Source organism: Molossus molossus, unplaced genomic scaffold, assembly GCF_014108415.1.
Source record: "Molossus molossus isolate mMolMol1 unplaced genomic scaffold, mMolMol1.p scaffold_m16_p_18, whole genome shotgun sequence".
Classification (NCBI taxonomy): Eukaryota; Metazoa; Chordata; class Mammalia; order Chiroptera; family Molossidae; genus Molossus; species Molossus molossus.
The window spans coordinates 3453357-3479066 of NW_023425353.1; the positions used below are offsets into that span (position 1 = coordinate 3453357).

The 25710-nt window shown below is 37.7% G+C and overlaps 1 protein-coding gene across 2 annotated transcripts in view; it reads left to right on the forward strand.

Annotated features, from left to right (window-relative positions):
- Positions 1-257: 257 nt before the first annotated feature.
- MDFIC2 (MyoD family inhibitor domain containing 2) overlaps positions 258-25710 on the forward strand; it is a 130548-nt gene continuing 105095 nt past the window's right edge. For both annotated transcript variants that reach the window (XM_036266113.1, XM_036266114.1), the window contains exon 1: positions 258-345. In XM_036266113.1, the coding sequence (XP_036122006.1) occupies positions 258-345 (88 nt within the window). The remainder of the gene's footprint in view (positions 346-25710) is intronic.

Below are 25710 nucleotides of genomic sequence, written 5' to 3' on the forward strand. Positions count from 1 at the left end.
CTTTCATATTTATAAACTAGAAAAACTTACAGCACTCTTTACTGCTGAAAATAAAATGTTATATAAAGTTTGGTTTTCAATATTAGTGTTTTAAAGTACTACAAATGGATACAATGTAGAAAATATTAGACAGTGAACTGTAACAGCACAGAGAACACATTTTCCTATAATATGGCAGCAGTCTCTAAATACAAAGCTGGTGCAACCAATTTGGTTTCTTAATGAATTTTTTATATCACAAATTTGTTTCCACTTAGATGTCAGAAACTGAGCTGGAAAAGATAAAAGTAAGAACAGCTGAGCATTTTGAAAATGATAAAAATAACATTTCTTGGTTGAAGGAAGGTAAGCTCTTTTGCTTTCAATTTTCTATCAATGTGAAAATAATGATTTTGTGTATAAGCAAGAGATAGGGTGGGAGTTGGAAAAATATCCCAGCAATTTAAATATTATTAGTTCTTCTGATTTTTAAAAATTTCTTCCCTCGGCCTGAGGGGTAGTTTGGAGATCATTCGCAGTGAAAAGCTCTTTGTATCCCTCTGTGGCCATTAACACAGATTGTTTTGCTGGGAGAGAATATACATTTTCAACTCAGACATATTATCTATGAGCTTCTTGTGCTGTAGAATGTTCTCCTTTAGCCAAGGAGACTAAATAATTTGAGGACAAATCTTTTTCAAATAAGTCCCAGAAAGGAAGGCTGTAGGAAGCAATGTCTGCAAATAGAATCCCCATTCACTGCAATTAGAGAAGCCACCTGCCCGGGGGATCGCTCAGCCACAGGCTCGTGGAAGGCAGTTGCTTGAAATACACACACAAATCGATACGTTCTCCTATGAGGAGTACAAATTTGTGCACTTTTAAAAATATGTATAAGCTCGTGATTATTTACTAGAAGGTTTGTTTCTAAAATCTTTTCATTGTATGAACATCTTAATGTTTCTTAAAGTAAACTGACTTGCTATTTTATAGAAATAGGTGTATCTTTTACACTATTTCATTAATTTATTATGTTGCAAAGAAACAGCTCATACGTAGCTGCCATTCCTCAGAATCGTACTATCGGGTCATGGGAGACTTCTCTGTGTATGTCAAGTAAATTCTACAACACCCAGACTAATAGTTATGACATCGACCGCACTGACAAAGTGTGTTGATTATGCTGAATCATCGTAGCAACCTGTGCTACAGGAATCGTCCCTAATTTTCAGATGAGAAAACAGAGTCACAAAGGGTTGAAATAAATGGCCTAAAACGACAATATTAGGAAGAGTGGCAGAGCTGGGATTTGATCCCAGAATGTGTGACTCCACAGCATATGAATTCAACCTTTATACAGTGTTTCAAAGGAAAGATGTTAAATTACTTGTCAGGGTATATGATCTGTGCTCAAAAGTTTTCCTCTGGTATTTAAATACACATTCTGCCTTCAAATACACCCCCCACCCACTCTTCTCTGTCCTGGCCTGCCTCTACCTTTATTTTTTTTAATGTTTACCTTTTTTTTTTTTAGATCATTCCTTCTACCCCATGCCCTAGTAATCAAAATTAATAGCTGGAGCTCATTTCTACTAGAGAGTCCATTTCAGGATAAAAGTTGGTGCAGACATTAAGTATTCTCAGAATCAGTTCCTTCAAAAAACTACAGGGAAAAAAATTCTCTAACTTCTCTTTATTAAAAGATTTTTAAATAGAACATTTTAAAAAACACTGTGAAGTAAAATACTGAACTTGGGTCAAAGATTTCCCTTTGTATTTCTTGTTAATTCCAAATCCATGCAGATGAATATGTTCTTTGCTATTGCTTATAGTGATGTTTAGATTACTTATTTTTGCTATAACTGTTCCATTCTACTGCCTCATATAGAAACAATGATGAGATTGATGGACCAGTCGATTGTTTACTGAAGTATTTTTTTTTTTAATTGTGTCCATTAAGTACAGTTTAGGCATTAAATTCTTGTCATCTATAAAATCAGATTTGCAGGTCACCTGCTTCATTCCATTTGGACACTTCAGTTAAGCTAGACTCAAATTACATTTACTATATTTCATAACAGGAAACTGAGCCAGATTCTAGGTAGAAACATCTTAATAGGGAATTATCGGAATGAGTTAGTTTTCAGACAGAAATCTCTTTTATTTGTGTAAAGAAAAAATATGTGTTGGTTCATTTATTTGTTTAAAGACAAACTGGCGCATCGAAAGGCAGAGCGTTCGAAGTTGGTTGGGTGCAATGTTAAATCTCAGCTCAGGTTTCCTAGCTGCGTTGTGGCTCTGGCTAGTGTTCAACCTCCCTGGGCCTCAGAGTCCTCAGCAGGGACCTTACACCTGCTTTATGTGATTACGGTCATGGCATTTCATTATCTCTGTGTGTTCCCCCTCTTTAAAGCATGATTCAAAATAATGTAGATATTTTTTTAGGTCCTCATTCACCTTTTGAACAGTTGCTAATAGTAAGAACACTCTATGTTTTTATAGTGTATTATACAAATTCTATCATTTGATCCCTACAGCTACTTGATACACAGTGGCATTGTCCCATTTTCTAGACTAAAAGGCTGAGGTTCAGATAGACTGGATCTTGCTCAAATTTGCAGAGCTGAATCCAGGTTTGCCAGTTCCAAATTTTATTCTTTGCCTTAAACCTCTTTATCACAGTGATGTTTCCAATGGTTATTAATCCACACCCGCCTTTAGAAAATAAAATAGATGGTTAAATTTGTTCAAATTTCTTTCATGAATAACAAAAGTAATTGCTTCTCATATCACAATGTCTCCTCCCTCTGCAACTCCAGCAGAATGCTCCCCACTGTTGAAATGTAGAGAATCACAATGCCTTACTTATTAGGGTTGAAGCAAACGCACTCCCTGAGCAATCTCCATGGAGCGCCGAGCACAGTGCCTGACCTCAGAGTGCGCATACGACCGATGACTTGCCAGCATCACTGCCCACCTGAGTGCTCATGTTCTCATTTTCATCTTCAAACATTCATTCAGTTTGTCCAATGCGATTCCACAATTATTAACCATGGAGATAAGGCATGAGAGAAGCAAAAAAAAATTTTTTTTTAAAGAAACACAGTCCTGCACTCAAGAGGTTTATTATCTTACTTGCTTGCTTTTGCCTGAAAGGTGAAGCCCTTATTCCCTCCACTTTCCCTCCAGGGGATCAGGGCCTGATGGTCTCAGCCCACAGCTGTAGCCACACCCACAGCTATTACCAACAATTAGGGTACACAGTGTTTGAGGAACACACTACAGATCTGAAATGCACTCATTGTAAACTTAATTGAATCTTACTGTATCGCCTCTCAAACCAGCAGGCAACCCTGTTGCCTTTAAATTCCACACATGTCAGACTTCAGATCTGTCGCATTCCTAGGTCCCAATCTAAGGAACTCAGGAGGACATGGGTGGAGCCCAGGAATAAATGCCTAAGAGTAAGACAGGTACTTCTGAAGGAAGACATCCAGGGATCAGACTCGGAGAAACCCTGTTTTAAGACGATCAGCGAAACAGAAAATGGTGTCGAAATATGTACCAGGCGAGACGAGTGTGCTGTGCAATGGGGGACCGCGGCAGTCAGACAGGCCAGTCTTCAAGGCGGTCACCGTCCATCTGCACAGGTGGACAGGAGGAGACACTGGGAGCAGTGGTCAGAGCCAGCAGGTGCCTGGCCAGCTGGCCAGCTGTGTGTGGTCTGACAGAATGAGGGCACAGGACCTGGAGGGCTGGGGCAGGGACCAAGGGAGTGAAGCATGCTTGGGGCACATACATTCACGACTAGTTTGAGAGTGGCAGGGGCAGGAGGAGGGAGGGGTAGGCAAGACAGAAACAGTTCAGTAACCCTGAGCGAGAAAACACATCCTGGATAAAAATCATAACAAGGAGAGGAGGAAAATAGGCCCAAATGTGAGGAGCTTTATGAAGGGAAAACTGATGTAACAGAGAAATCGGGGGAAATCACAGGTGGAATAAGACGGCAAGTGATACCCCGTTAAGCCGGAGCACTCTGGGAAGGCGCCCAGGGCTTCCCGCTCGCACCTCCCACGCGGGAAGAGCGGCGGCGGAGGGGGGCGGGCCAGGCGCGGCCTGTGTACTTGGAATCACAGCGGCACCAGGGCCTAACTGCAGTTTCCTACAGCCGCGCCCGGGGGTTCAGGGGAAGCTGGAAACCTGATTTCCACGTGAAATCTCCTCATTGCTAAAGGTTAAGTAATGATAACAGCAACGATCAAGCTCCATGCAGAAAAAATAGAACCAAGTTCTGTGACTGTCTCAGCCCGCAGGCTACCAGTTGGTAGCTTCTGTTCTAATACCTGGTGTCCCTAAACAAGCCTATTACAGTTTCCCCCAAAACCAGTTTTCCATAAAAATTGCTTCGTCGGCGTACACATACACACATTTATATGTATGTGCAAAATCAAGTCAATTATTTCATTTTAAAAAGGTGAAGTTAAGGCCACTGGAATGAAACTGGCCGACCTGTGGCTCCCTGTTTCAGGGAAGCATTCTCTTACGTCATAAAGAACAGGGAAGAACAATCCCAAGCTGCAGGTGTGCCTCAGTGTTTATAATTGTCTTAGCAGTGTTGATTCTGTCCAGTGACTGCTGAATTGGGGGTGGGAAAATTCATACGCAGGCAAGAGGTATGATTTTTTTAAAAATGAGAAGAGGGCTGGGAACAAGTTTTCTCTCACCTCCAAAAATGCCAGGAAGAAAAAAGCTTGGATGTTGAGAAATGTGTAGTCATTTTTAACTAAGTATAAGCAGTCACACAGTGACTACAGACCTTGGTGATTTCAAAGTTGTTAATTAAATATATTTTGGAGGAAACTCTCTAAATGTATTTAGTATTAACATGGAGAAGTTGTCACCAATGACTTGGCATCTTGAATACATTGGTTTTCATTTAATCAGAATAAATAAATATTAGAAATTAAGATACATGATATTCAAAAATAGCCTAGAGGTTCCAAAAGCCATATTTGAAAAATTATCTTCTTAATAATATGCAGAACTTCAAATCCATACTACAAGAATCTCATCTCATTCTGGACCATTATTTGCAAATGAGAAGGAGAAAGTGAGCAATTTCTACTGACATTCATAAATTCACTGAACTTTTCTTAATTCGAAATGAACAAAATGTCCTTCATTTGCTTAAACATAATTCCATACTATAAGCATTAAAACAATTCCAAAATATGTATTTTATTCAATTTCGCAACCATTTGATGAGGCTGCTCTAGAACTCATAGACAGCATGTTGGGCAAAGAAACAAAGATGGCAGACAGTGAAAATGCAGTTTCTGCCCCCACGGAACTCATCTATTTATAATAATGACTTCATATTAATCCATGCTCATTCTTACACTCAGATACTTCTCATTTTTAAATGGGATCATTTTCTGAGTAGCTTAAAAATTAAGCCACACTGATGCCTATTTTAAATTGTTAATTTCCACAAATAGCATATCTTGTTGAGACTCCTGCTTTATGTACACACAGGAAACAGAATAATTAGCTCTTATTTCATGAGTCTTCATGAACTTGTGAAATGTGTTGCCTAATAATAACCAAAATGCAGGCGAGGAGAAAGTAACAGCCTAATAGATTGTTGTTTGTTGTTTTCTGTTTAAACATAGTTGAAAGGAGAGCTTTGATAGGAAAATATGCCTTTGCAAATCATAGAAATAAGTAAAACAAGTACAAGAACAAGATACAGTTACAGGAGTAGCTGTTGGGAAGCTTTGCAACCAGATGGTGGGATAGAGATGGCCTGGGTAACTCTCCTTTTGAATAGTGGTCAGGGCGTTCAGAGAGGCAGAGCTGAGTGGAGACTTCAGTTACAAGAAGAAGCCAGCTGTGCAAACTGGTAGTCTTTCCGATGGAAAAGACCTTGTGCAGGGACAGAGTGGCTCAGGATTCAGAAGGGCAGGATGGAAAAAAAGGAAGGAAGAGAAGAAGGGAGGGAGAAGGAGAAGAGAAATGGCGGAGAAAGGGAGCAAGGGAGGAAGGGAAAGGAAGGTACTCAAGTCGGAAATACTGTTGGACTACTTGCTGGCCTCTATCAGGAATTTGGATCTTTGTTTCTACTTGAGGATAGAAGCCACTGGAGATTCTAAGCAAGAGAATTTGAGCAATCACTTTGTATGCGGTAAAGAGTACACAGAAATTAAACAGAAGACATTGCAGTTGACTAAGCAAAAGATGGTAACTGAAATAGGATAAAATTGTGAAAGCGAAAGAGAGGAAGTAGGATTTGGGATCTGTTTTAGAGTAGAGGCCGCTGAACTGGCTGGTGCAGTGGTTTGGGGCAACAGAAAGAAATGAGTTGAGGCTGACTCCTGGCTTGAGGCACTGAATGGCCAGGATGCTGGATGGAGCAGAAGGAGAAAACCTGGCGGGGACGAGACAATCAGGTCGGGGTGAGTCAGGCTAAGTGCGCAATGCCTGTGAGGCAGCCCAGGTGAAGATTATCAAGTAAGCAATAGGATATATGAGATCAGTGATTGACAAGAAAAGTCTGCTCGAGGTTTTGCTTAGACCTGAGGATTGAAATGGCGTTTGTTGATGGAGAGAGGAAAGGCAATGTAATGTTTCAAATAGAAGGAATGGGGCAGGAAAAAATATGTCACATTTCACAAGGTGAATGAAAATGAGAGAGGACGGAGCACCTTGACCCAAAGGAAGGTTAGCATTCACAGAGGGTGGGAGTCAGCCAGCTGCCGAGCCAGGAGCCGTTCATAGAGCGAGTCAGCATTTTGGATTCCAATAAACTCTTACCCTGGAAATGCCTGCTGAAGATGTACTTCACATTGCAGTAAAACATATCCTACTACATTTATTCTCAAAAGAACATAAGGTTAAGGACTATCAAAATTTAATAATTATAAAACAAAGCTTTAAGTTTGTATTAGGTTCTGAGGAGCAGAATCAATAGATGAATAGATAAACAGATAGACAGAAAGAGAGAAGATTTATTATGAACAACTGGCTGACACATTTTTGGAAGCTGAGAAGTCCCACAATCTGCTGTCTGCAAGCTGGAGGTTCAAGAAAGCCAGTGGTCTAGCTCCAGTTCAAGCCCCAAGTTCTGAGAGCTAATGCTATAAGTCTTGCTTCAAGTGAGACATTGAAAAAAACCAGGGGTCTGATGCCCAAGGGCAGAAGGTGGATGTCCCAGCTCAGGGAGAGAGCATATGTGTCCATCCTCTGCCTTTTTGTTCTGTTTAGCCCCTAACGGGCTGGAGAGTGCCCACCCACACAGGTGGGAGTGATTTTTGAAAGTCAGACTAGCAATTCTAACGCTGGTCTATTCCTGAAACACCACCACGGACACAGTCAGAAATAAAGTTTTTATCCGCTATCTGGGTATCCCTTGGTCGAGTCAAGTTGACACAAAATTAATCTTCACATAGTTCTTGAGAGGAAAGTAACAGGCATGATTCTAGCTAAATCGATGAGAAGAGGAATGTACTGGGAGGCTTGGCGGTGGCTCACAGGTCAGAAGACAAATCCAGGTGCAGAGGTGCAGAACTAGCCTGGCCCCGGCGCTCCAAGCAGCAGGACAGCACACATCCAGGTCACCGCTCCTAGAACAGATTCCTTCCACATACTTTTCTGCTCTCTCATCCCCTGTAGTCAAGACTCTAAACCCCAGAGAATAAAACTTAATAGTTTGGGCCATTTGTCCCATTCCAAGGGTCCTGGGAACCTCAGCTGATGGCACCACAAAGCTCCATGAAGGACGGGAGATGCTCCTTCCGCATGGATTCAGGTCTCTAGCACCAGAGCACAGTGAGAACAGGTGTTGTGTGGCCCCCAAGTAATGTCTAACCTGAAAGCCAGTACCCATGGCCCAATTTTCAGTGCCTTTCTCCATAGGGGATATTTTCTTAAGAACTTGACGTACGTTGTTGACGGAGTGCTGAGCATCTCAGGAAAGAGAGCCCTTACTTTAAATGGATTGCCCTTTCACCGAAGGTCAAATGTCAGAATCATCATGATTCTCTGATAACCTTATTTAATGTTTAGAAAGTTCAGTAAAATATGAGATTATCTGTGTTCTCATAGGTCAACAAATTAAACCCCAGTGGACCGGCCGACAGCTGACAGTTGAAATTTCTTTCCAACTAAGCCTATAAAGTAGTAAGTTCATTTCTTATAAAATTATGACATTGATCCCAATGGAATGGAAGGCCTAGAAGATGCCATGTCAGCCTTGAGACTACGGCCAGAGGAATTAATCAGTGCGAAGTCCCTACAAGTTGTTAAACAGCAGATTTAAAGACTCTCTTTCAATGATGATAGAGCAGTACATCAAATCCAGAATGGTCTTAGCTCACCATTATTAATTGCACTTTTATGAACTCAGAGTGAAGCAAAATGTAGAAACTGGGAACCAGTTTCTCCTGTCTCACCGGGAGAGGAAAACTGCAGAGAACTAGAAACTCCTTCTAACTGAGATTTTCCACGCGTCCGTTGCCTGCACGGCGCCACAGCTGCTGATGCGATCCACTGAGTGGACATTCGTTAAAGAGCCGCCTTACAGTGAGAGAAATAGTCCCTCTGGCTTATGCCTCAGAACAAGGACATCCCATTTCCTGTAAATTCTACAAAGAGATACTTTATTTTTATATGAATATGGCCCATTTCTTCCAGCTTAGGAACAGCATTTAGAGGGAATATACTCTCTAATAAAATGCACCTACACTAGGTGTTCACCAGACCATTAGTTAAAAAAAGGAATGTGAATAGAGCAAATGAAGACATCACTCTGCAGGCATAAATCATTTCAACCATTTTAGCCATTATTTAAGCCTGTCGAAAAGCAAATGTACAGCAAAGACAAAAGCAAGGGCAATGACAGTAGTTTGCCAGTGTGTAACTTCAAGAAAAATATGAGAGAATAGCTCAGAGACACAGTATTAAATAAGACATCAGGCAATGTTCCCTCGTGAGTTACATGTTCATGCCAACAGGGATTTGAAAAGAAATAGCTACGTTACAGAAGGTAAGAAAGATGCTCCGTGAGGTCTAATCTCAAACAACAGACAATAGGAAAGGAAAATCTGCATTTTAGTTCTTCCACTTACAAATTGTATTTTCTGTTTTATATTTAGGATATTTAGCATTATGGATAGGAAATCAAATTTCTACTAGAGTGACCAAAAGATATACGTGAATACTAAAACATCTTGAATAGAGTTTTAATAAAAATATAAAAAGTTTACATAAATGTACTCTTCTAGAGAATTAAAAGCACATCAACAGTTATAGTCAGACCACGATTAATACAAAAGAAAAGATTCCACTAATTTTTTGGACTAATACATAAATTTCAAATTGATATTGTAAACCATTCATAACACAGGAAGAATTTGTTTTAGAAAATAATATAAAATTAAGTAAACCAAATAAAAAAGTTTGGATTTCTCACAAGGCAAGAGTTACACAAATAATATTCTGTGACTCCTGTGCCAAGGAACTCATAACTCAGCAGGGAGACAGAAGAACAGCGACGCACCCTGCTTGCCACGCGGTCCGACGAGCCCGAGCTCTTCCCCTTTATGTGGAATCCAGGAGAATGTGCACAACCAGTTCAGATGGAACTGTTTCCAGCATCAAATCTTACACCAGCCGCAGGGGTACACCCCAACCTTTTGATGGGTGCAGATTCCTCTTAAGATTAAAACAGAGCTTGTTGGTCTGTTGTGTTTTTAATGAATTTAGCAGATTTGGGCTAAAACTACCATGCTGAAGAGGCACTTGGAAACAGCAGGATTCACTTAAAAATATCAACTTAGATTTCTTACATATCTTAAAAGACCTTTGTGTAAATATTCTTTAATTTATTACTCAGCCTCTTTTTTTTTCTTAAAAAAAGGGGGGGGGGACAAATAGTGTCTTCATTTTAAAATCAGAAAGAACTATTCCATAAAAAGATAGAGATTCTTAGTAGATAGTAAGGGACTTCACTTTTCCAGGGAAATTTTTAAGTGAAAAATTTACTTAGTAGAGAGAGAAAATTTTGCACTAAAGACAAACAAAAAGTAACAAAACTTGGGGGCCTGGTGTATTTATAGTTCATGAATACTTTGGAGTGTCCAAATTCAGTATAATGTTAAAACTTTAAAGTCTGTAGGTCAGTCCCTGTTCATTAGGAAGTCACTCTGGCCACTGAATCCGAGGTGAAATACTCAGGTCTGGGTTCTCCAGCATCTTCTCTAATAGAAGGATGAACTTTTCGCCTCAGTGTTACTGAAGGAAATTAATCTCATTTCGGTCTCTCTTGGATATAATGAGCAAAAATAACTTGTTCTCATCATTTTGGAGGCCGAACTAATACAGCTAATTAGGAATCAATTTTAATTTTCAAAAACACAGAGCAGGAAAAAGTCACATGGTTAATAAGACATATATAAAATAAATACATATTTTATATATGTGACTATGTTGCTGGAACAAAATATTTTATTCCATCTTTCTCTCTGGCCTTCCAAAAATACCACACATTTACTGACTATCTCCTATCTGTAAGATAACAGTTTCTACAAAAGAATTACACATAACACTCGGGCTGCCTGCAATCAGTAATGTGTGATGCTAGGGTTGGGGGTGGGGAGTTGAGGAAAGCTTACCATAAATCAATAGGTTTAAAAAAAAGAGATGGCAAGTTTTAGATTGCTAATTGTTTAAGGGCAAGGGGGTACCTGGCTTGTTTACCTCCATAGTTTTGAGTATATGGATAGCCTCTGGAACACAGCAGATTCTCAGAAATGATATAAATAACTGAGTGAGTGCAGAAGTACTGAGGACACTATGACTCGCAGAGGCAGGGGACAGCACACCTAGAATTCAGAAACACTGGAACTGTAGCCGGGCTATGAATCATGAGCAGAGTTTCAATGGCGGTGGCATGCAACCCGGTGAAACGTGATGATCACGTGGAGATGCAGAGGTCTGGGGAGCCAGAGGAGCCAGAGGACAGAACTTTTGTTTGGCTAGGGAGTAGGAAACAAACCTTGGCTACGTTGTAAATGGCTTTTAGTATCAGGCCACAGAACATTAACCAACTGTCCCAGGATAGAGGGAAGCCATCAGACACGTCAGGTTTGGGTAGACAGATAACAGTCACCCCTGTGCTTCAGCAAACATGTGTGATTTGAGAATCTTCATGAAGATGACCTGGAAGGTAAAATCCAGGAGAAGGGGTAAATAGAGTGACTAGTGGGAAGCTTTTTGCATCCACCAATGGGAAAGAATGATTCTGAACTGAGATAATGGTTGCCAGGGCAATGGAATCCAAGAGGCTGTTGCCCAAGACAGTGCTGACCCCAGGGCCTTGACCATGGACTGGATATTAAGGGGCAAGAGAGAGAAGGAGTTGTCAGAGATTATAGAAAAAGCCTCTGTATTGAAACATTAAGTTCATGTGTATGTGTGTGTCCATCCTTATTTAAGTTACCTGTGTACTTTAGAAAAATGTAAAAATGCAGATAGAAAAATCACTCCAAACTCCCATACCTGGAGACAGCCACAGTACATGTTTTCTTACATGCTTGAGTATCAGTGTGTGTATGTGTATTTGCGTACACATACTCATGACTTACTAATTTTAACAAAATCTCTTTATGTGATATATTTAATGATGTGCTTTCTGTATTCATAAATGAATGCAAATACTTTCCTGGTTAATAAATATAGGTTTATAGCATTATTCCGATTGTTGGACACATAGTATTTCACTATTAAAGTAAAAAAGTATATGCAATCCACTCCCTTTTTTGAATATTCAGGTTGTTTCACAGTTTTTGCTTCTAAATCTCAGAAATGCACTACAAACTGCTGGGCTTCCTGATCAGCGGACGAATCCCCGCACCGGGGGGCGTCCTCACACCTTGCCTCTGGCTTCCGGGGGACAGTTTACAATGTGCGCACATCAGTACCTCAGTCTGGTTTCATAAAAGTCAAGTGCAGGAAGCCTTGTCATGCCTGTACTACAGAGGAGAAAAGTGAAGCCCAGGGAAGTTTAAATATTTGGTCCGAGTCAATGGATACTAGACAATAGGGCCATGTTCAAGGCGAGTATGCTGATCCGAAATGCAGGGTTTGTATCATAGACTCTGCTTCGGTAGATAACCAATAGCCCTAATCTGCATTCATTTCGATAATTAAAATGAAAAGAGACTGATACAGTCCGGAGCAGCCCTGCGAAGGGTGCCTCTTGAAACCTGCATTCATTTAGTTGGATTCTCTAAACAGCATTTACAGTGTCGTCGTGGTGAGCTGAATGGGAAGGAAGACAGAGTTATGACATCAGGAGAAGACTCAAAGCCAATTTATCTACAGATTGTAGTGATCAAAGAGTCAGAATGAATTACAACTCTGTAATATTACTGCATTCATATTCAAGAGATAAAAGTTGGAGTCAGTGCCCATGATATCTAGTCCTTTAAGGCACAGCGAGTTATAAGGATCAATCATTTTAATATCTTCCCATTGAAGTTGGCTAACTAACAAAAAACAAGGCTGGTGGAGGGGGGAGTGGAAATGTTATTTTGTTTGCTGATCTTTGTGAAACAAGCCCTCGGAAATAAAACATATCATATCAAAGTGTGTGTGGGAATAATTCCGGCTGCAGAGTGGACTATGATCAGATTAAGAAAGAGCAATGTATTTTTGCATGGCTAATAAACAGATCAAAAACCTGCAAACCTAAGGGTATTTGGATGCCAACACTAAGTTTAATTTTCCAATGTCCCTATCTGGTCATACCATCTCTCCAGCAAGAAAATTACATTACACACAGACTAGCTTTCCAAGTAGCACCCCACCATCAACCTTAGATGTGACCTTGATTGTCCTTGTTATATTAAGAATTTCAAAAATTTTGTCCCCTTAAATCTTTAAATAGTAGGATTTAGCAGAAAATAAAGACACTCTGTTAAACCTTTTTTAAAGCCAGAAACAATGTCTTCCATGTAGCCACTATCAATATTGCATCCACTGTATTTTTCAGTCATGAATTCAAATCAGTTATACTTTGGTGATCAGAAGACTGTGAGTTTACAATAATGTTTTAAATTAAACTTATCAAGTGATATTTAAGGAATGAAATTATGCTTTACAAATTACCTGACTTCTTAACATCTACTCCTCAAAAGGAAAGTAACAATAAAAAAAAAAAAATACTTAAGGAAGAAGTTTAAAAAATGAGGTCAAATATTTTTCCAAACTCCAATAAGAAATTTAGTGCAACTCAATACATTCTGATTATTGTTCCACAAGGCATCCAGACATCTGGAATAATAAGCATTCATATTTCTGTCTCACCAATTGAAACTGTAGAGATTATATGAATTTGGCATTAGTAATAAGAGAAACTAAATAAATAACTTTGGAGTTAAACAGAGGTATAGTCTAATTACCGCTTTCTAGTGGTTCAAATATCAAATATCTACACCGTTGACGTTCACTAAGACCTCCAGTTTCTTGTGGTCTGCAGCAATTAGCTTACACCCTCGACTTCAACTTTCCCTCGCATATTTCAGTAAACAAGTAGGCTCTTTGATTCCTTTGCTTTGTTTTTGTAAGTATTCAATTTACAATAACTAATTACCCAGAGCCAGGCAAAATAATTTGGACAATTATTAAAATTGTTCAATATATAATTCAACAAGCAGGTAGTTATGTTTAAATATTAATTTAGTTTGTTTTCTTTTTTAAAGTAAACAAGACTCAGATATAAATAGGTTTGTATCATTTCAGAAAAGCCTTTTGATACTAAATAATATATATTCTGTTAGTCAATCTACCAATAGTAGTAAAGCCGTAATACACAGCACGTACTGGGTCCTGGCAATAGGCTAGACGGATCACCCAGTACTGACCAGCTTGTGGAAGAAGTCACTCTAAGGGCAATGGGAAAATGTTACATGGCATTAAGCACTTTTAGGACATGGCTTTTAAAAAGAACACTCTGGCCATGGTGTGGATTGGAGAGGAGCTAAAGTGGGCTGGAGGGAAGCAGGTGGGGGCTGGCAATTGCTGAAGTAAGACTTAAGGGGATGACAATGTGAATGAGAAGATAAATCTTGAGATTCGTTGAAAATTAGAATTGTCAAGACTTCCTGTTCTATCTTTAGGCGATGAAGGAGACAGACTTCAAAGGCAGCATCCAGCCTGCTGGGTAAATGGTTAAGCTCTTTACTCAGCTGAAAACACGGGTATTAAACTGCATACTCCACCTGGTATGAGTTAAATAACTAAATGATTTTCTAAAATTAACTTATTTAGAAAAGTATGTGAACTAATGTCATGGTGTTAGAAGTGATAGGTTCTAGAAATTGGAGCTGAGTATTGGACTTCGGTTAACGAAAATGAGGTCCATGTTTTATGGTAGGCTCTGGAAGCAATAGTTAAGAGGGAGAAAGTGTCACGTTTAGAGTTTGTTTCAGCATCTCAGGGAGAAAATCAGCTGAAGATTTGGGGAGGAAAATGAGGCATAGCTTTTAAATTACATTTCATGGCATCTCATGTTTTAAACTACAACTTATTGGGAGGCTTATGGGAAGAGGAAATCTAAGCTTAGTGATAGGTGTAAACCTCCCTGGTTTTATCGTCACTACTTTATAAAGTGGAGAAAAGCTTTCATCTTTCCCATCGGCAGAAGCGCCGCTGCCCTGAACGCATGACAAGATGTAGCACATTTGGCATTCCGCTGGTGCCTTCCAAAGCTGCACGCACAGTGGACGCGGTCTGCGGTGGTGTCCCAGGGGCCGGCAGCTCTCCAGCCACGTTGCTCCTGTTCACACGCAGCTGAGCTTTGTCATTCCCAGGAAGATGAGGGAAATAATGAACAGGGAGAAAATAAAGTAGAGGGCGTGTATTTTTATTAAATCATATTTTATTTTATAAAATAAGGCCTTATATTGCCAACAAAATGAAACATTTTTTGTATATGCTTCTTTTTAAAATGTTCATTTATTTTTCAGTTCCAGTTGACATAATATTTTATTAGTTTTAGGTTTACAGCACAGTGAGTAGACATGTGTGCACCTTACACAGTGAGGTGGTCGCCCCTGATGCCACGCGTAGGCGTCACAGTGTCACTGACCACATTACCTGTGCTGCATGGACTTGACCTCTGCCCCGTGGCCGTTCTTGAAACTGGCAATTTGTACTCTCATTCCTTTCATCTTTTTCACCCCTCTTCCCCTCCCCTCCTACCTGACAACTATAAATTTGTTCTCTGAATCTGTGAGTTTGTCTCTGTTTTATTTACTTATTTCCTTTTTTAGATTCCACACATAAGTGAAATCATATGGTATTTGTCTTTCTCTGTCTGACTTCACTTAACATAATATTCTCTAGATCCATCCATGTTGTTGCAAATGGCAAAATTTTATTGTTTTGTAGGCTGAGTATATATGTATACATTTTTTACATGTATTTTTCAATTACAGTTTACATGCAATGTTATATTACTTTCAGGTGTATAGCATAGTAGTTAGACATTTTTATAACTTATGAAATAATCCCTGATAAGCCTAGTGCACACCTGGCACCACACATAGTTATTACAATATTACTGAATGTATTCCCTAAGCTGTGCTTTCCATCCCCGTGACTGTTCTGTAACTACCAATCTGTACTTCGTAATCCCTTCACACTGTTCACCCAACTCGTCCAACCCCACACTCATCTGGCAACCATCAGGTTGTTCTCTGGTCTATGAGTTTGTTTCTGTTTTGTTTATTCATTTTGTTTTTTAGATTCCACGTGTAAGTGAAATCCTATGGTATTTGTCTTTCCCTGTCTGACTTCTTTGACTTAGCATAAAACCCTCTAGATCCATCCATGCTGTTGAGAATGGTAAGATTTCATTCTTTTTTATGACCAAGTAATATTCCATTGTATATATGTACTACATTTCTTTATCCAATCATCTGAGGTTGCTACCATATCTTGGCTGTTGTAAATAATGCTGCAATTAATGTAGGGGTGCATATATCTTTTTGAATTAATGTTGTTTTGGATTTTGTTAAATATTCAAAAGTGGGATTGCAGGGTCATAGTTCTATTTTTAATTTTTTTGAGGAACTTTTATAGTGACTGCACCAATTTGCAATCCCATCAACAGTGTATGAGGGTTCCCTTTTCTCTACATCCTCATCAACAGTTGTTGTTTATTGATAATAGCTGTTCTGACAAGTGTGAGGTGATACATCATTGTGGTTTTAATTTGTATTACTCTGATTATTAGTGATGCTTGGCATTTTTTTATATGTGTATTGGCCATCTGTATGTCCTCTTTGAAGAAATATCTACTCAGGTCCTCTGCCCATTTTTTAATTGATTGTTTGAAGTTTTGTTTTGTTTTGTTTTTTTAGTGTTAAGTTGTAGGAGTTTTTTTTTTTTTTTTTTTTTTATCAATTTTGAATGTGAACTCCTTATCTGATATATTGTTGGTGAATATCCTCTTCCAATCAGTAGATTGTCTTTGTGTTTGGTTAGTGGCTTTATTTTCTGTTCAAAACCTTTTTAGTTTGATGTAGTCCTATTTGTTTGTTTTGTTTTGTTTTCCTTGCCTAAGGAGATATATCAGGAAAAAATATTACTAAAAGTTAATGTCAGAGAGTTTTCTGTCTAGGTATTTTTCTGGAACTTTTATGGTTTGAGGTCTTGGATTTAAGTCTTTAATCTATTTTTAGTTTAGTTTTGTATATGGTGTAAAAATGTGGTCTAGTTTCTTTTTATTTTTTTGCATATATCTATCTAGCTTTCCTAATATCATGTATTAAATAGACTGTCTTTACCCCATTGCATGTTCTTGCCTCCTTTGTAATAGATTAATTAACCATATTGAAGTGGGTTTATTTCTGGGCTCTCTATTCTGTTCCATTGATCAAATGTGTCTGTTTTTATGCCAGTACCATGCTCTTTTGAGTACTATAATCTTATAGTTTAGTTTGATATCAGGAAGCATGATACCTCCAATTTTGTTCTTCTTTCTCAAAATTTCTTTCACTATTTGGGGTCTTTTGTGGTTCCATATAAATTTTAGAATTATTTGTTCTAGTTCTGTATAAAAAAATCTCATTGCTATTTTAATAGGGATTGCATTGAATCTGTAGATTGCTTTGAGTAGTGTGGACATTTTAATGATGTTAATTCTTCCTATGCATGAGCATGGTATATGTTTCCATTTATTTGTATCTTCATTTCTTTCCTCAATGTCTTATAACTTTCCAAGTACACATCTTTTATCTTCTTGGTTAAATTTATGCCTAGGTATTTTTAATGCAATTTTAATTAAAAATGTTTATTGTACTTTCTCTTTCTGACTGTTTGCTATTTGTGTATAAAAATGCAACCAAGCCCTGGCCGGTTTGGCTCAGCAGTTAGAGTGTCGGCCTGCGGTCTGGAGAGACCTGGGTTTGGTTCCCACTAAGGGCACGTACCTCAACTGCAGTTTGTCCCCGGCCCTGGTTGGATCGTGTGGGTGGCAATCACTCGATGTGTCCCTTTCACATCGATGTTTCTCTCTCTCTCTCTCTCTCCCTTCCACTCTATCTGAACAAAATATCAAAAAATGTCTTCAGGTGAGGATAAAAAAAAATACAACCAAATTTCTGAATATTAATTTTGTATCCTGCTACTTTACTGAATTCATTAGTCAGTTCTAATGTTTTTGGGTAAAATCTTGAGGTATCCTAGCTACAGCAATCAGACAAGAAGAAGAAATTAAAGAAATCCAAATTGGAAAGGAAGAAATACCAACATCATTATTTTCAGATATCTTTTATTTCTTTTTGTTGTTTGATTGCTGTGGCTAGAACTTCCAATACCATATTGAATAAGAATGGTAAAAACAGGAACATTCCCATCTTGTTCCTGATCTTAAGGGAAACACTTCTAGTTTTTGCCCATCGAGTATTATCTTAGCTGTGGGTTGTCATATATTGTCTTTATAATGTTGAGGTGTGTTTCCTCTATTCCCAGTTTTCTGTGAGTTTTTATCATAAATGAGTGCTGGATTATGTCAAATGTGTTTTCTACATCTATTGATATGATTATATGATTTTTAACCTTTATTTTGTTTATGTGTTGCATCACACTAATTGATTTGTGGGTATTGAACCAGCCTTACATTCCATGAATAAATCCTACTTGATCATGGTGTATGATCTTTTTAATATATTGCTGAATTTGGTTTGCTAATATTTTGCTGAGGATTTTTGCATCTTTGTTCATCAGGGATAGCAAAATGCAACATATTCATTGTGGATTAAAAGATATAGCACTTTAAATACTTTTATTGCTGTGTTTATGCCATTGAGAATATTGCAGTCAAGAACAATGTCTTTGGAACCACATTGATCTGTATTTAAATCTGGATTTGCTACTAATTAAATTTGGTCTTTTTCAAATCACTTAATATCATTGAAGTCTGATTACCAAAGTTACAAATCAAAAATAATAAAGGCTGCTGAGCAGACACAGTTGATTGCCTACCCATCGTCTATTCTCCTTTTCTTCGTAACGAATCTCAATTTTCATCAGAAACCCATTTATTTCAGGGCAACCGTGCATTTACAGGAAGGCTGGCTCCATCATCAGTCTCTGAGTGGGAAGAATTTTGATTGATTTAACTCAATTCTAGCAGTCCCATTGCCATTGCCAGTGATCAATTTAACAATAGTTTATGAAATAATTCATGACAATGTGACAGAGGGGTTGTCTGCTGGGGGTTTTCGGTAAAGGTTTTTGTTTTGTTTTATTTTGTTTGGGGAAGGTAAGTTGGTTGGTTGCTTGTGTGTGTGTGTGTGTGTGTGTGTGTGTGTGTGTGTGTGTGTGGTTTCTGTTTTTGTATTTTGGCCTCTAAGGGAGTTCACAAGAAAGTCTTATTTCCTCTTTTGGACACTGTCAAGTCTTTATGTGATTCTGAAAGTGAAGAAGCCATCTGATTATCACAAAGGGAAGCAGACTTATAACAAAGCCACACACCTAACCTAGAACAACACAGGAAAAAAATGTGTGTTCTTGTAAGTGTTGTTGAGCCATTGACTTAATCAATCCTGTAGCTATCCTACCTCTGAAATTAACATATGAGAAATAAATTACTTTATTTTTAAGCCAGTTTGGAATTCTGTTATTTGTGACCATAAGCTAATTTTCAGAATGAGCAATAATAAGTGAAAAGCACTGAATACCTACTACTACTACTATTATTAACTTACCTTTTTTCTCATAGTTTTTTTCCTCTCTTTACCTGACCATTTGAAACCATCAGGAAATGTGTGGTTTCTTATTTCTTTCTGTATTTTTCTATATACCTACAGTAGTACCTGTCAACAGTAAGTGCTTATGAACATCATCAAATAGAAACAAAATTGAATCTAAGCCTCCTCATGTACTATAAAGTCTATTGATAAGCTAGAGTGACCAGATTTCATTAGCATTAGAAAGAATGTTTTATAAAGAACAGTATGAGCAAAATCAATGTAATTTTTATTCTAAGGAATTATATATTTTTCATTTTAAAGAAAAAAAACATATTTCCGTGAACTGAGTTTTAAATGCTAAGGTGATATTATTTTCAACAACTGACATGTTAAGGCACTAAGAAAAAGAAACTAAGGTAAAAACAAAAAACAAAACAAAACAAAAAAACCGTAAAACATGACAATGTCTTTGTAAGATCAAGCTCTGTCCTTAATAAAAGTTGATAAATATTAAAAATTCATTCAACTATTGACTAAAGTAACCTTCCTTAAACTTACCAGCATATTTCTGAGCGGGAGCTTGAGCCTTCAGGTTTGCATCTCCCTCTTTCAGTACATAGTCTTGCTCTTCCTCTGGCTCAAAGTCTCTTTAGGGCTCAATGTATCACATGAAAGTAAACCAAGTGATGAAGTAAGAATTTTTGCCAATTAGAGAATGTAACCAAGCTCGTACAAAGGTATTTTTTAATTTCTTTTCAGTAAGGCCAGATATTTATTCATCTTTTTTATTTTTCGCTTAAGATTCTCTGGATGAATATTATATTCATCAATAGTATATTCATCTCTAAATGAATGCTATATAAAAGATTCCTGTTACTGTAAAGTTGAGTGTTGTGTTGAAAAAAGAAACTGGGAAGAAAAAGAAGAAACCTAAAAAAAAGTCTTATCTGGGGACAAAAACAAAGCTAATCTGAAGAAGTGTTTTGTTTTCACTAATCTCTAACTAATATCACAAATAGTAGTTTTGAAAACAACTGTGCTTTTGTGAATAACAGATATCATGATTATTTTCATATCACATTATGATCATTACTGATATCTCAAAATATTGCTTATTCTTACCTCATCATTTGTTATTTAATATCTAGATCTTACTTAATTTGTTGCTAAAGATGAACATATATTATAACAACATTTAAAAAGTATTTTGATAAATATATGTAATTGGTTTCCTTATGCTCCTGTAAATTTAATTTCATGCATTTCAAATGTTATTTTGAGAAGAGGTCCACAGGCTTCACCAGGTTCCTTGGCAAAAATAAAAAAAAAATAAAATAAAATTAAGGACCCTTGAACTAAAGGAATCATGCAAATGAGCTGAACTCTCCCAGAAATCAACAAAGCAAGGGCAAGGGCCAGGGTTGGCTACCACTGAGCATCTGCCCACCATCATATAGTAGTTACTTATTTCATGTCAAACATGAAGATTAAAGTCCTGTGATTGCACTACCAAAAGCAGCCTTTATTTGTTTCAAAAAAAAAAAAAAAATGAATGCTTAAATTTTTAGTAATCAATTGTATGTGTTTTTCTTGTTAGACCACTTTGAATCTTTTAAAATTTAAGTATAGGTGGTATACAATATTATGTTAGTTTTACATATGTAATACAATGATTTAACATTTTTATACCTGGCAATGTGATCATAAATATTCCAAGCTTATTTTGAAAAAGTTGATTATATAGGATTTATATCCACCAGGGTAATTCTAGCCTAAAAAAAATAAAACAAAGTGCTATGAAAAAATTTGAATTCCATTGTGAAACCATGGACAGGTATTCTTTCTTTTATTTAAAAAATTATAGATAGACAGATGATAGATATAGAGATATATATGTAATATATACATATATCATCAAACACATAGTTTTAAACATTTCTACATTATTAAAGAGAACATTTTATAGGCTATTATACTGGAAATAATTTTTTGTCAAATTTTTAGATGCTTTAAAGGGTTATTGCTTCAGGAAAAAAATGTATCCCAATACAAACTGCTTTTACAAAAAAATAAAAATACATATAGAAACAAAATATTCTCACAATTAAAAAATCACAAGTTTGTGAACTTTTTTTCTCAATGTTTCTCAAGCTAAAGGATGCAGACACAAAGAGCTTGACTCCATCTTGCAACAGCTTCCAGACTGACCCTTCCTGTTGTTAATAGTGATTGACAGTAAGTTACAGTCATCGAGCTCACTGTGTGTCTGGCGCAGTGTTCGAAGCTCTCCTGTCAGAGGGGCAATGCTAGCAGAATAACAGCACTCAGAGGCTCCAGTTTAGTGTGGTAGATATTACATACCACCAAGATTTGATAAGTAAGTACAATTGTTTTCAGTATCATGAAAGAAATTCGTAGGGCGTATTATCTCAATTCTTACAACAGCTCTATGAGACAGGTATTATTATCCTCATTTTGTAAACAAAACAAAACTTGATTTCAGAGATGTAGAATCATGTGCCTCTTGTCAGAAGGGGGTCACCGAGTGCTACCAGCCTAAAAGGAGAGTTTAAAACATGCAAAATTAATCATAAAGTAACAGCATTTTATACATAAAAATTGACCTTCTGGAGAAAAGAGGCAACATTATGTTGATTGATCTTTAAAAAAATTGTCTTGTATATGATAGGTAAAACTCAACAGATGAATGACTCAAAAAAAAATAAAACATCAGACAAAATGTAAGTAAGAGATGAAGAATGGGAGAACAGAAAGTATTATATTCTTACATTCTGCCAGGAAACCAAAGACAAGACCTGCAGACTACCCACCTTGGAAGAGGATTAGGTTCATTCTTGGTTTAAAAAAATTCCCATTTTGTTGAGTGATGTTCATAAAGAAAAGGCTGTGTGGGGGGAGGTTGGGGATAGGATGGAAACCTCTGTACCTCCCTCTCAATAATGTTGTAAACCGAGATCTGCTCTAAAAAAATTGTCTTTAAATTTTTAAATAATAAATAATAAAGACAAGAAAAATATTATATATTATTCAATATTTGATGAGGATCTACTGTATAGGTAACAAATACATTGCATCTTTTTAAATATAATACTTTATTGAGATATAATTCACATACCTTACAATGAATCCATTTAAAGTGTACAACTCAGGGATTTTTATATATTTCATTGACATGTAATTGACATACAATGTCCTCTTAGTTTGAAGTGCACATCATAATGATAGATATATACATTGCAAAACAGTCCCCACCATGTCTAGTTAGCATCTGTCACCATAGAGTTATTTTAACATTATTTATTGACTATATTCCCTATGCTGTATCTCCTCGTGACTTATTTGTTTTATAACTGCATCTCGAACTGTTTGGTTGTAATCTGTTCTCAGTGGCTCTTGGGAGTGTTGTGGCAAAGAGGATTCTGCGTAGGGTGAGTGTAGAAACACCATCACGAGTGCCAGAGGGGTGGCGGCATGTTTGCCAAAGGTTGGCCATTCTTGGCCCTGATGTTCCCAGCTCTGTACTAAGGGTGTGTTCCTTCTCAGGAGAGTCTCAGAGTGTAGTCAAGGCTAAGGCCAAAGAAACAGAAAGAGCATGCTACACTGTGGCAAGTACAGGAACAGACTATGTTCAGGGTTTTATGTCAGTCCAGAGAAGCGAGATAATGCTGTTTGAAGGAATTAGTAACTCCACGTATTAGTTATGATGATAACAGTAAAAGTGTACATATATTGCATGTTTACAATTTTCCCAGCACTGTCCTTAGCTCTTACATGTTTTAATTCACTGCATTTTCTCAAAATCCACAAGATGGCTGCTATTAGTATCCCCACTTCGCAGAGCAAACCGAGCTTCAGATAAAGTAGCTTGTCCAAGATCAATGCGTGGTGGGTGGGGAGTGGGGTGCACACCTTAGATCCCTAGATGTTACCTATTAAAATATGTGGAAGACATACTTTTTTGCAGTGGGTGTGTTTCTTACAGAGATAAGTAAAATTACTTCAGGGATGTTCTTTTCCTTAGTGAAAAACAAGTAATTTGGAAGCACTGTGATTTAAGTTTAATTCACATAATACAGTATTATCAATGAAATTTCAAAACGTGTGTCAGCTGTAACAATTCCACTTTCTTCTTGATGTTTGTCATTCTTCAAATTTTGTTTTTATTTTTGCTTTTGTTTTCATGAAAGTTCAAGTTTGGCAGGAAATATATAGAGTCAAATACAAATTTTGATAGTTTACAGCTTGGAATTGGGTTAACTTCACTCTGTAAATAATTGCAGGGCAGAATTACAGAAATAAATCATAACAATTAACAAGTACAAATATCCTGGCCTTTCACTGTTCCTGATAGTTAATGCTCATTATGTCTGTTTAATGAGACAAAAACTATAAATTAAACACAACATGACCCTTACTTTTATGGAACTTTCACTAGAACATGGTAACCGTTTCAAGCGTTGTATTTATGAAAGAAAAAAATAAACAGTCTAATTGGGCTTTAAAACCAAGTTTTTGTCAGGATTTTAAAAAGCCATTAGCTAGTGTCTTTGTCACACAAAGACGTGTAATGGATGTCCTTTTGTTTGAGGATGGGATGACAGAAAGACTAGAGATCTGAGATCAGAAGTAGAGTTGATACAGTCTTGTAAGATTATTGATAGCATATAAATTAATCACTTGATTTTTAAAATTTTACACATTTAAAAAATATAGTATTTACTCCCTACCCAGATATAACAGATTTGCCTAAAATCCCTTTTCTTTTTTAAAAAATTAATATCACATAGTCTTTATTCTCTCTTTCACTATATGCAACCCAGATTTTAACTTGAAATCCCCTTGAAACTTAGACATCCAAACCCCAGCTCTTATTATGATCATAGCTACAAAGAGCTGAGTCAAGCATCAATCCCTGTCATCTGCCAAACAGCACTAAGGTGGTGACACAGTTGTGCCATTGAGGTAGCAGGGACTAGGAGAGACTATAAGAGTCATGTGGGATTTCAGCTCAGCTCTTTCTGACTTCAAGGCCCTTCTTCTTTGCATATGTCTATAGTATCCAGGAAGAATAATGACATCCCTCAGTCTCAAGAGTAAATGTCCAGTCTCAGCTTCTGTCGAATGTAGGTTCTATTCATTTTTTTATTATTGAGCATTTACTATCTGCCAGGCACAGTGCATTGAAAACACAAACCAACTGAAAGTGACCAATCAGAGCACTGCTTGGTTTTACAAGGCTTCTGCATCTACTCCTGTGTCTTCCTTCCTGATAAAGCTCATTCACAGGCATCTCCCACCACAGCACAGCTTAAGCCGCCAGCCACCCGGAGCCGGGTCAGTGTCAAGACAATGTAGTCTATGGTTTAATTATTAATCATCCCCAAAAGCTGTGGGTGGAGAGAATCCGTCGGAGGTTCCCATGCCATTAGTCTAAAAATCTTCGATGATTGGTATATACTTATTTACTGCTTCTTCAGCTTCCTCCTCCATTTTGTCTTGTTATCAGAGTTAATCTTGGTGAGAAGCCCTCTCGCACACCCAATGGTTATAAGATTCATCTTTTCCTCTCATTTGTAAATTTTATATTTCTGAGACCATGTGGTAGATTCATTTACTCTACAAATATTTACTAAACCCAGCTCTTTTCCAGGCATTAGTCTAGGCACTGTGGAAGGAAAAAACAAAATAGTCATGGCATTTGTATTTTAGTGGAGAATAGCAGGCAAGAGGCAAGCAAATAAGTATCTAGTATGTCTGGTGATGAAAGTGCTAGAGGGTAGCGGGGTGGAAATAGGGCGCTCAAGGACGGCCTCTTTGATTGGGCAATACCCCAGCAGGTAGGAGAATGAAATGAGGGCAAAAGCCTTGTTTATATTCAGAGGGAGAGAATTTCCACCCGGGAAATAGCAGTTGCAAAGTCTGAATCACAAGGATGCTTGCCATGTTCAAGCCCAGTGAGGCAGAATGAGCCAGTCTGGGTGCTAAGAGCTGAGTCCAAAGAGGTTCAGAGTCTAGACCATAGAAGGTTTTAAATGTAAGTTATAGAGGAATGGAAAATAATTAGCTTGTGTAAGTAACATGATATAATTTACAAAATTGAGGTTGCATGGATGGGAGATGTGGCCATTTGGGAACTTGGTGGGAGAACACAGCTTCTTGAGCGATGCTCTCCCCAGGAGGGCTCCGTGCCAAGCCGCGCTGGCCGTGTGCCGTGCACAGGGCGCTAAAGGAGACTGAGGAGCCACTCACACTGGAATCGCCCCAAAATCTTTTTGTAACTAAATATTTAATGAGACCCCCCCCCTAAGATATGAAGAGCCAGGATTTTTGTGATTTGGGCTAAAGAATATGTGTTTCAAACAGGTGCGTATGACAACTTGCATATGCAGGGTCTGAGTGACTACCAGAGCCAGGGCAGGCTCTGCAGAGATTGTGGGACTGAGTTCGAAGA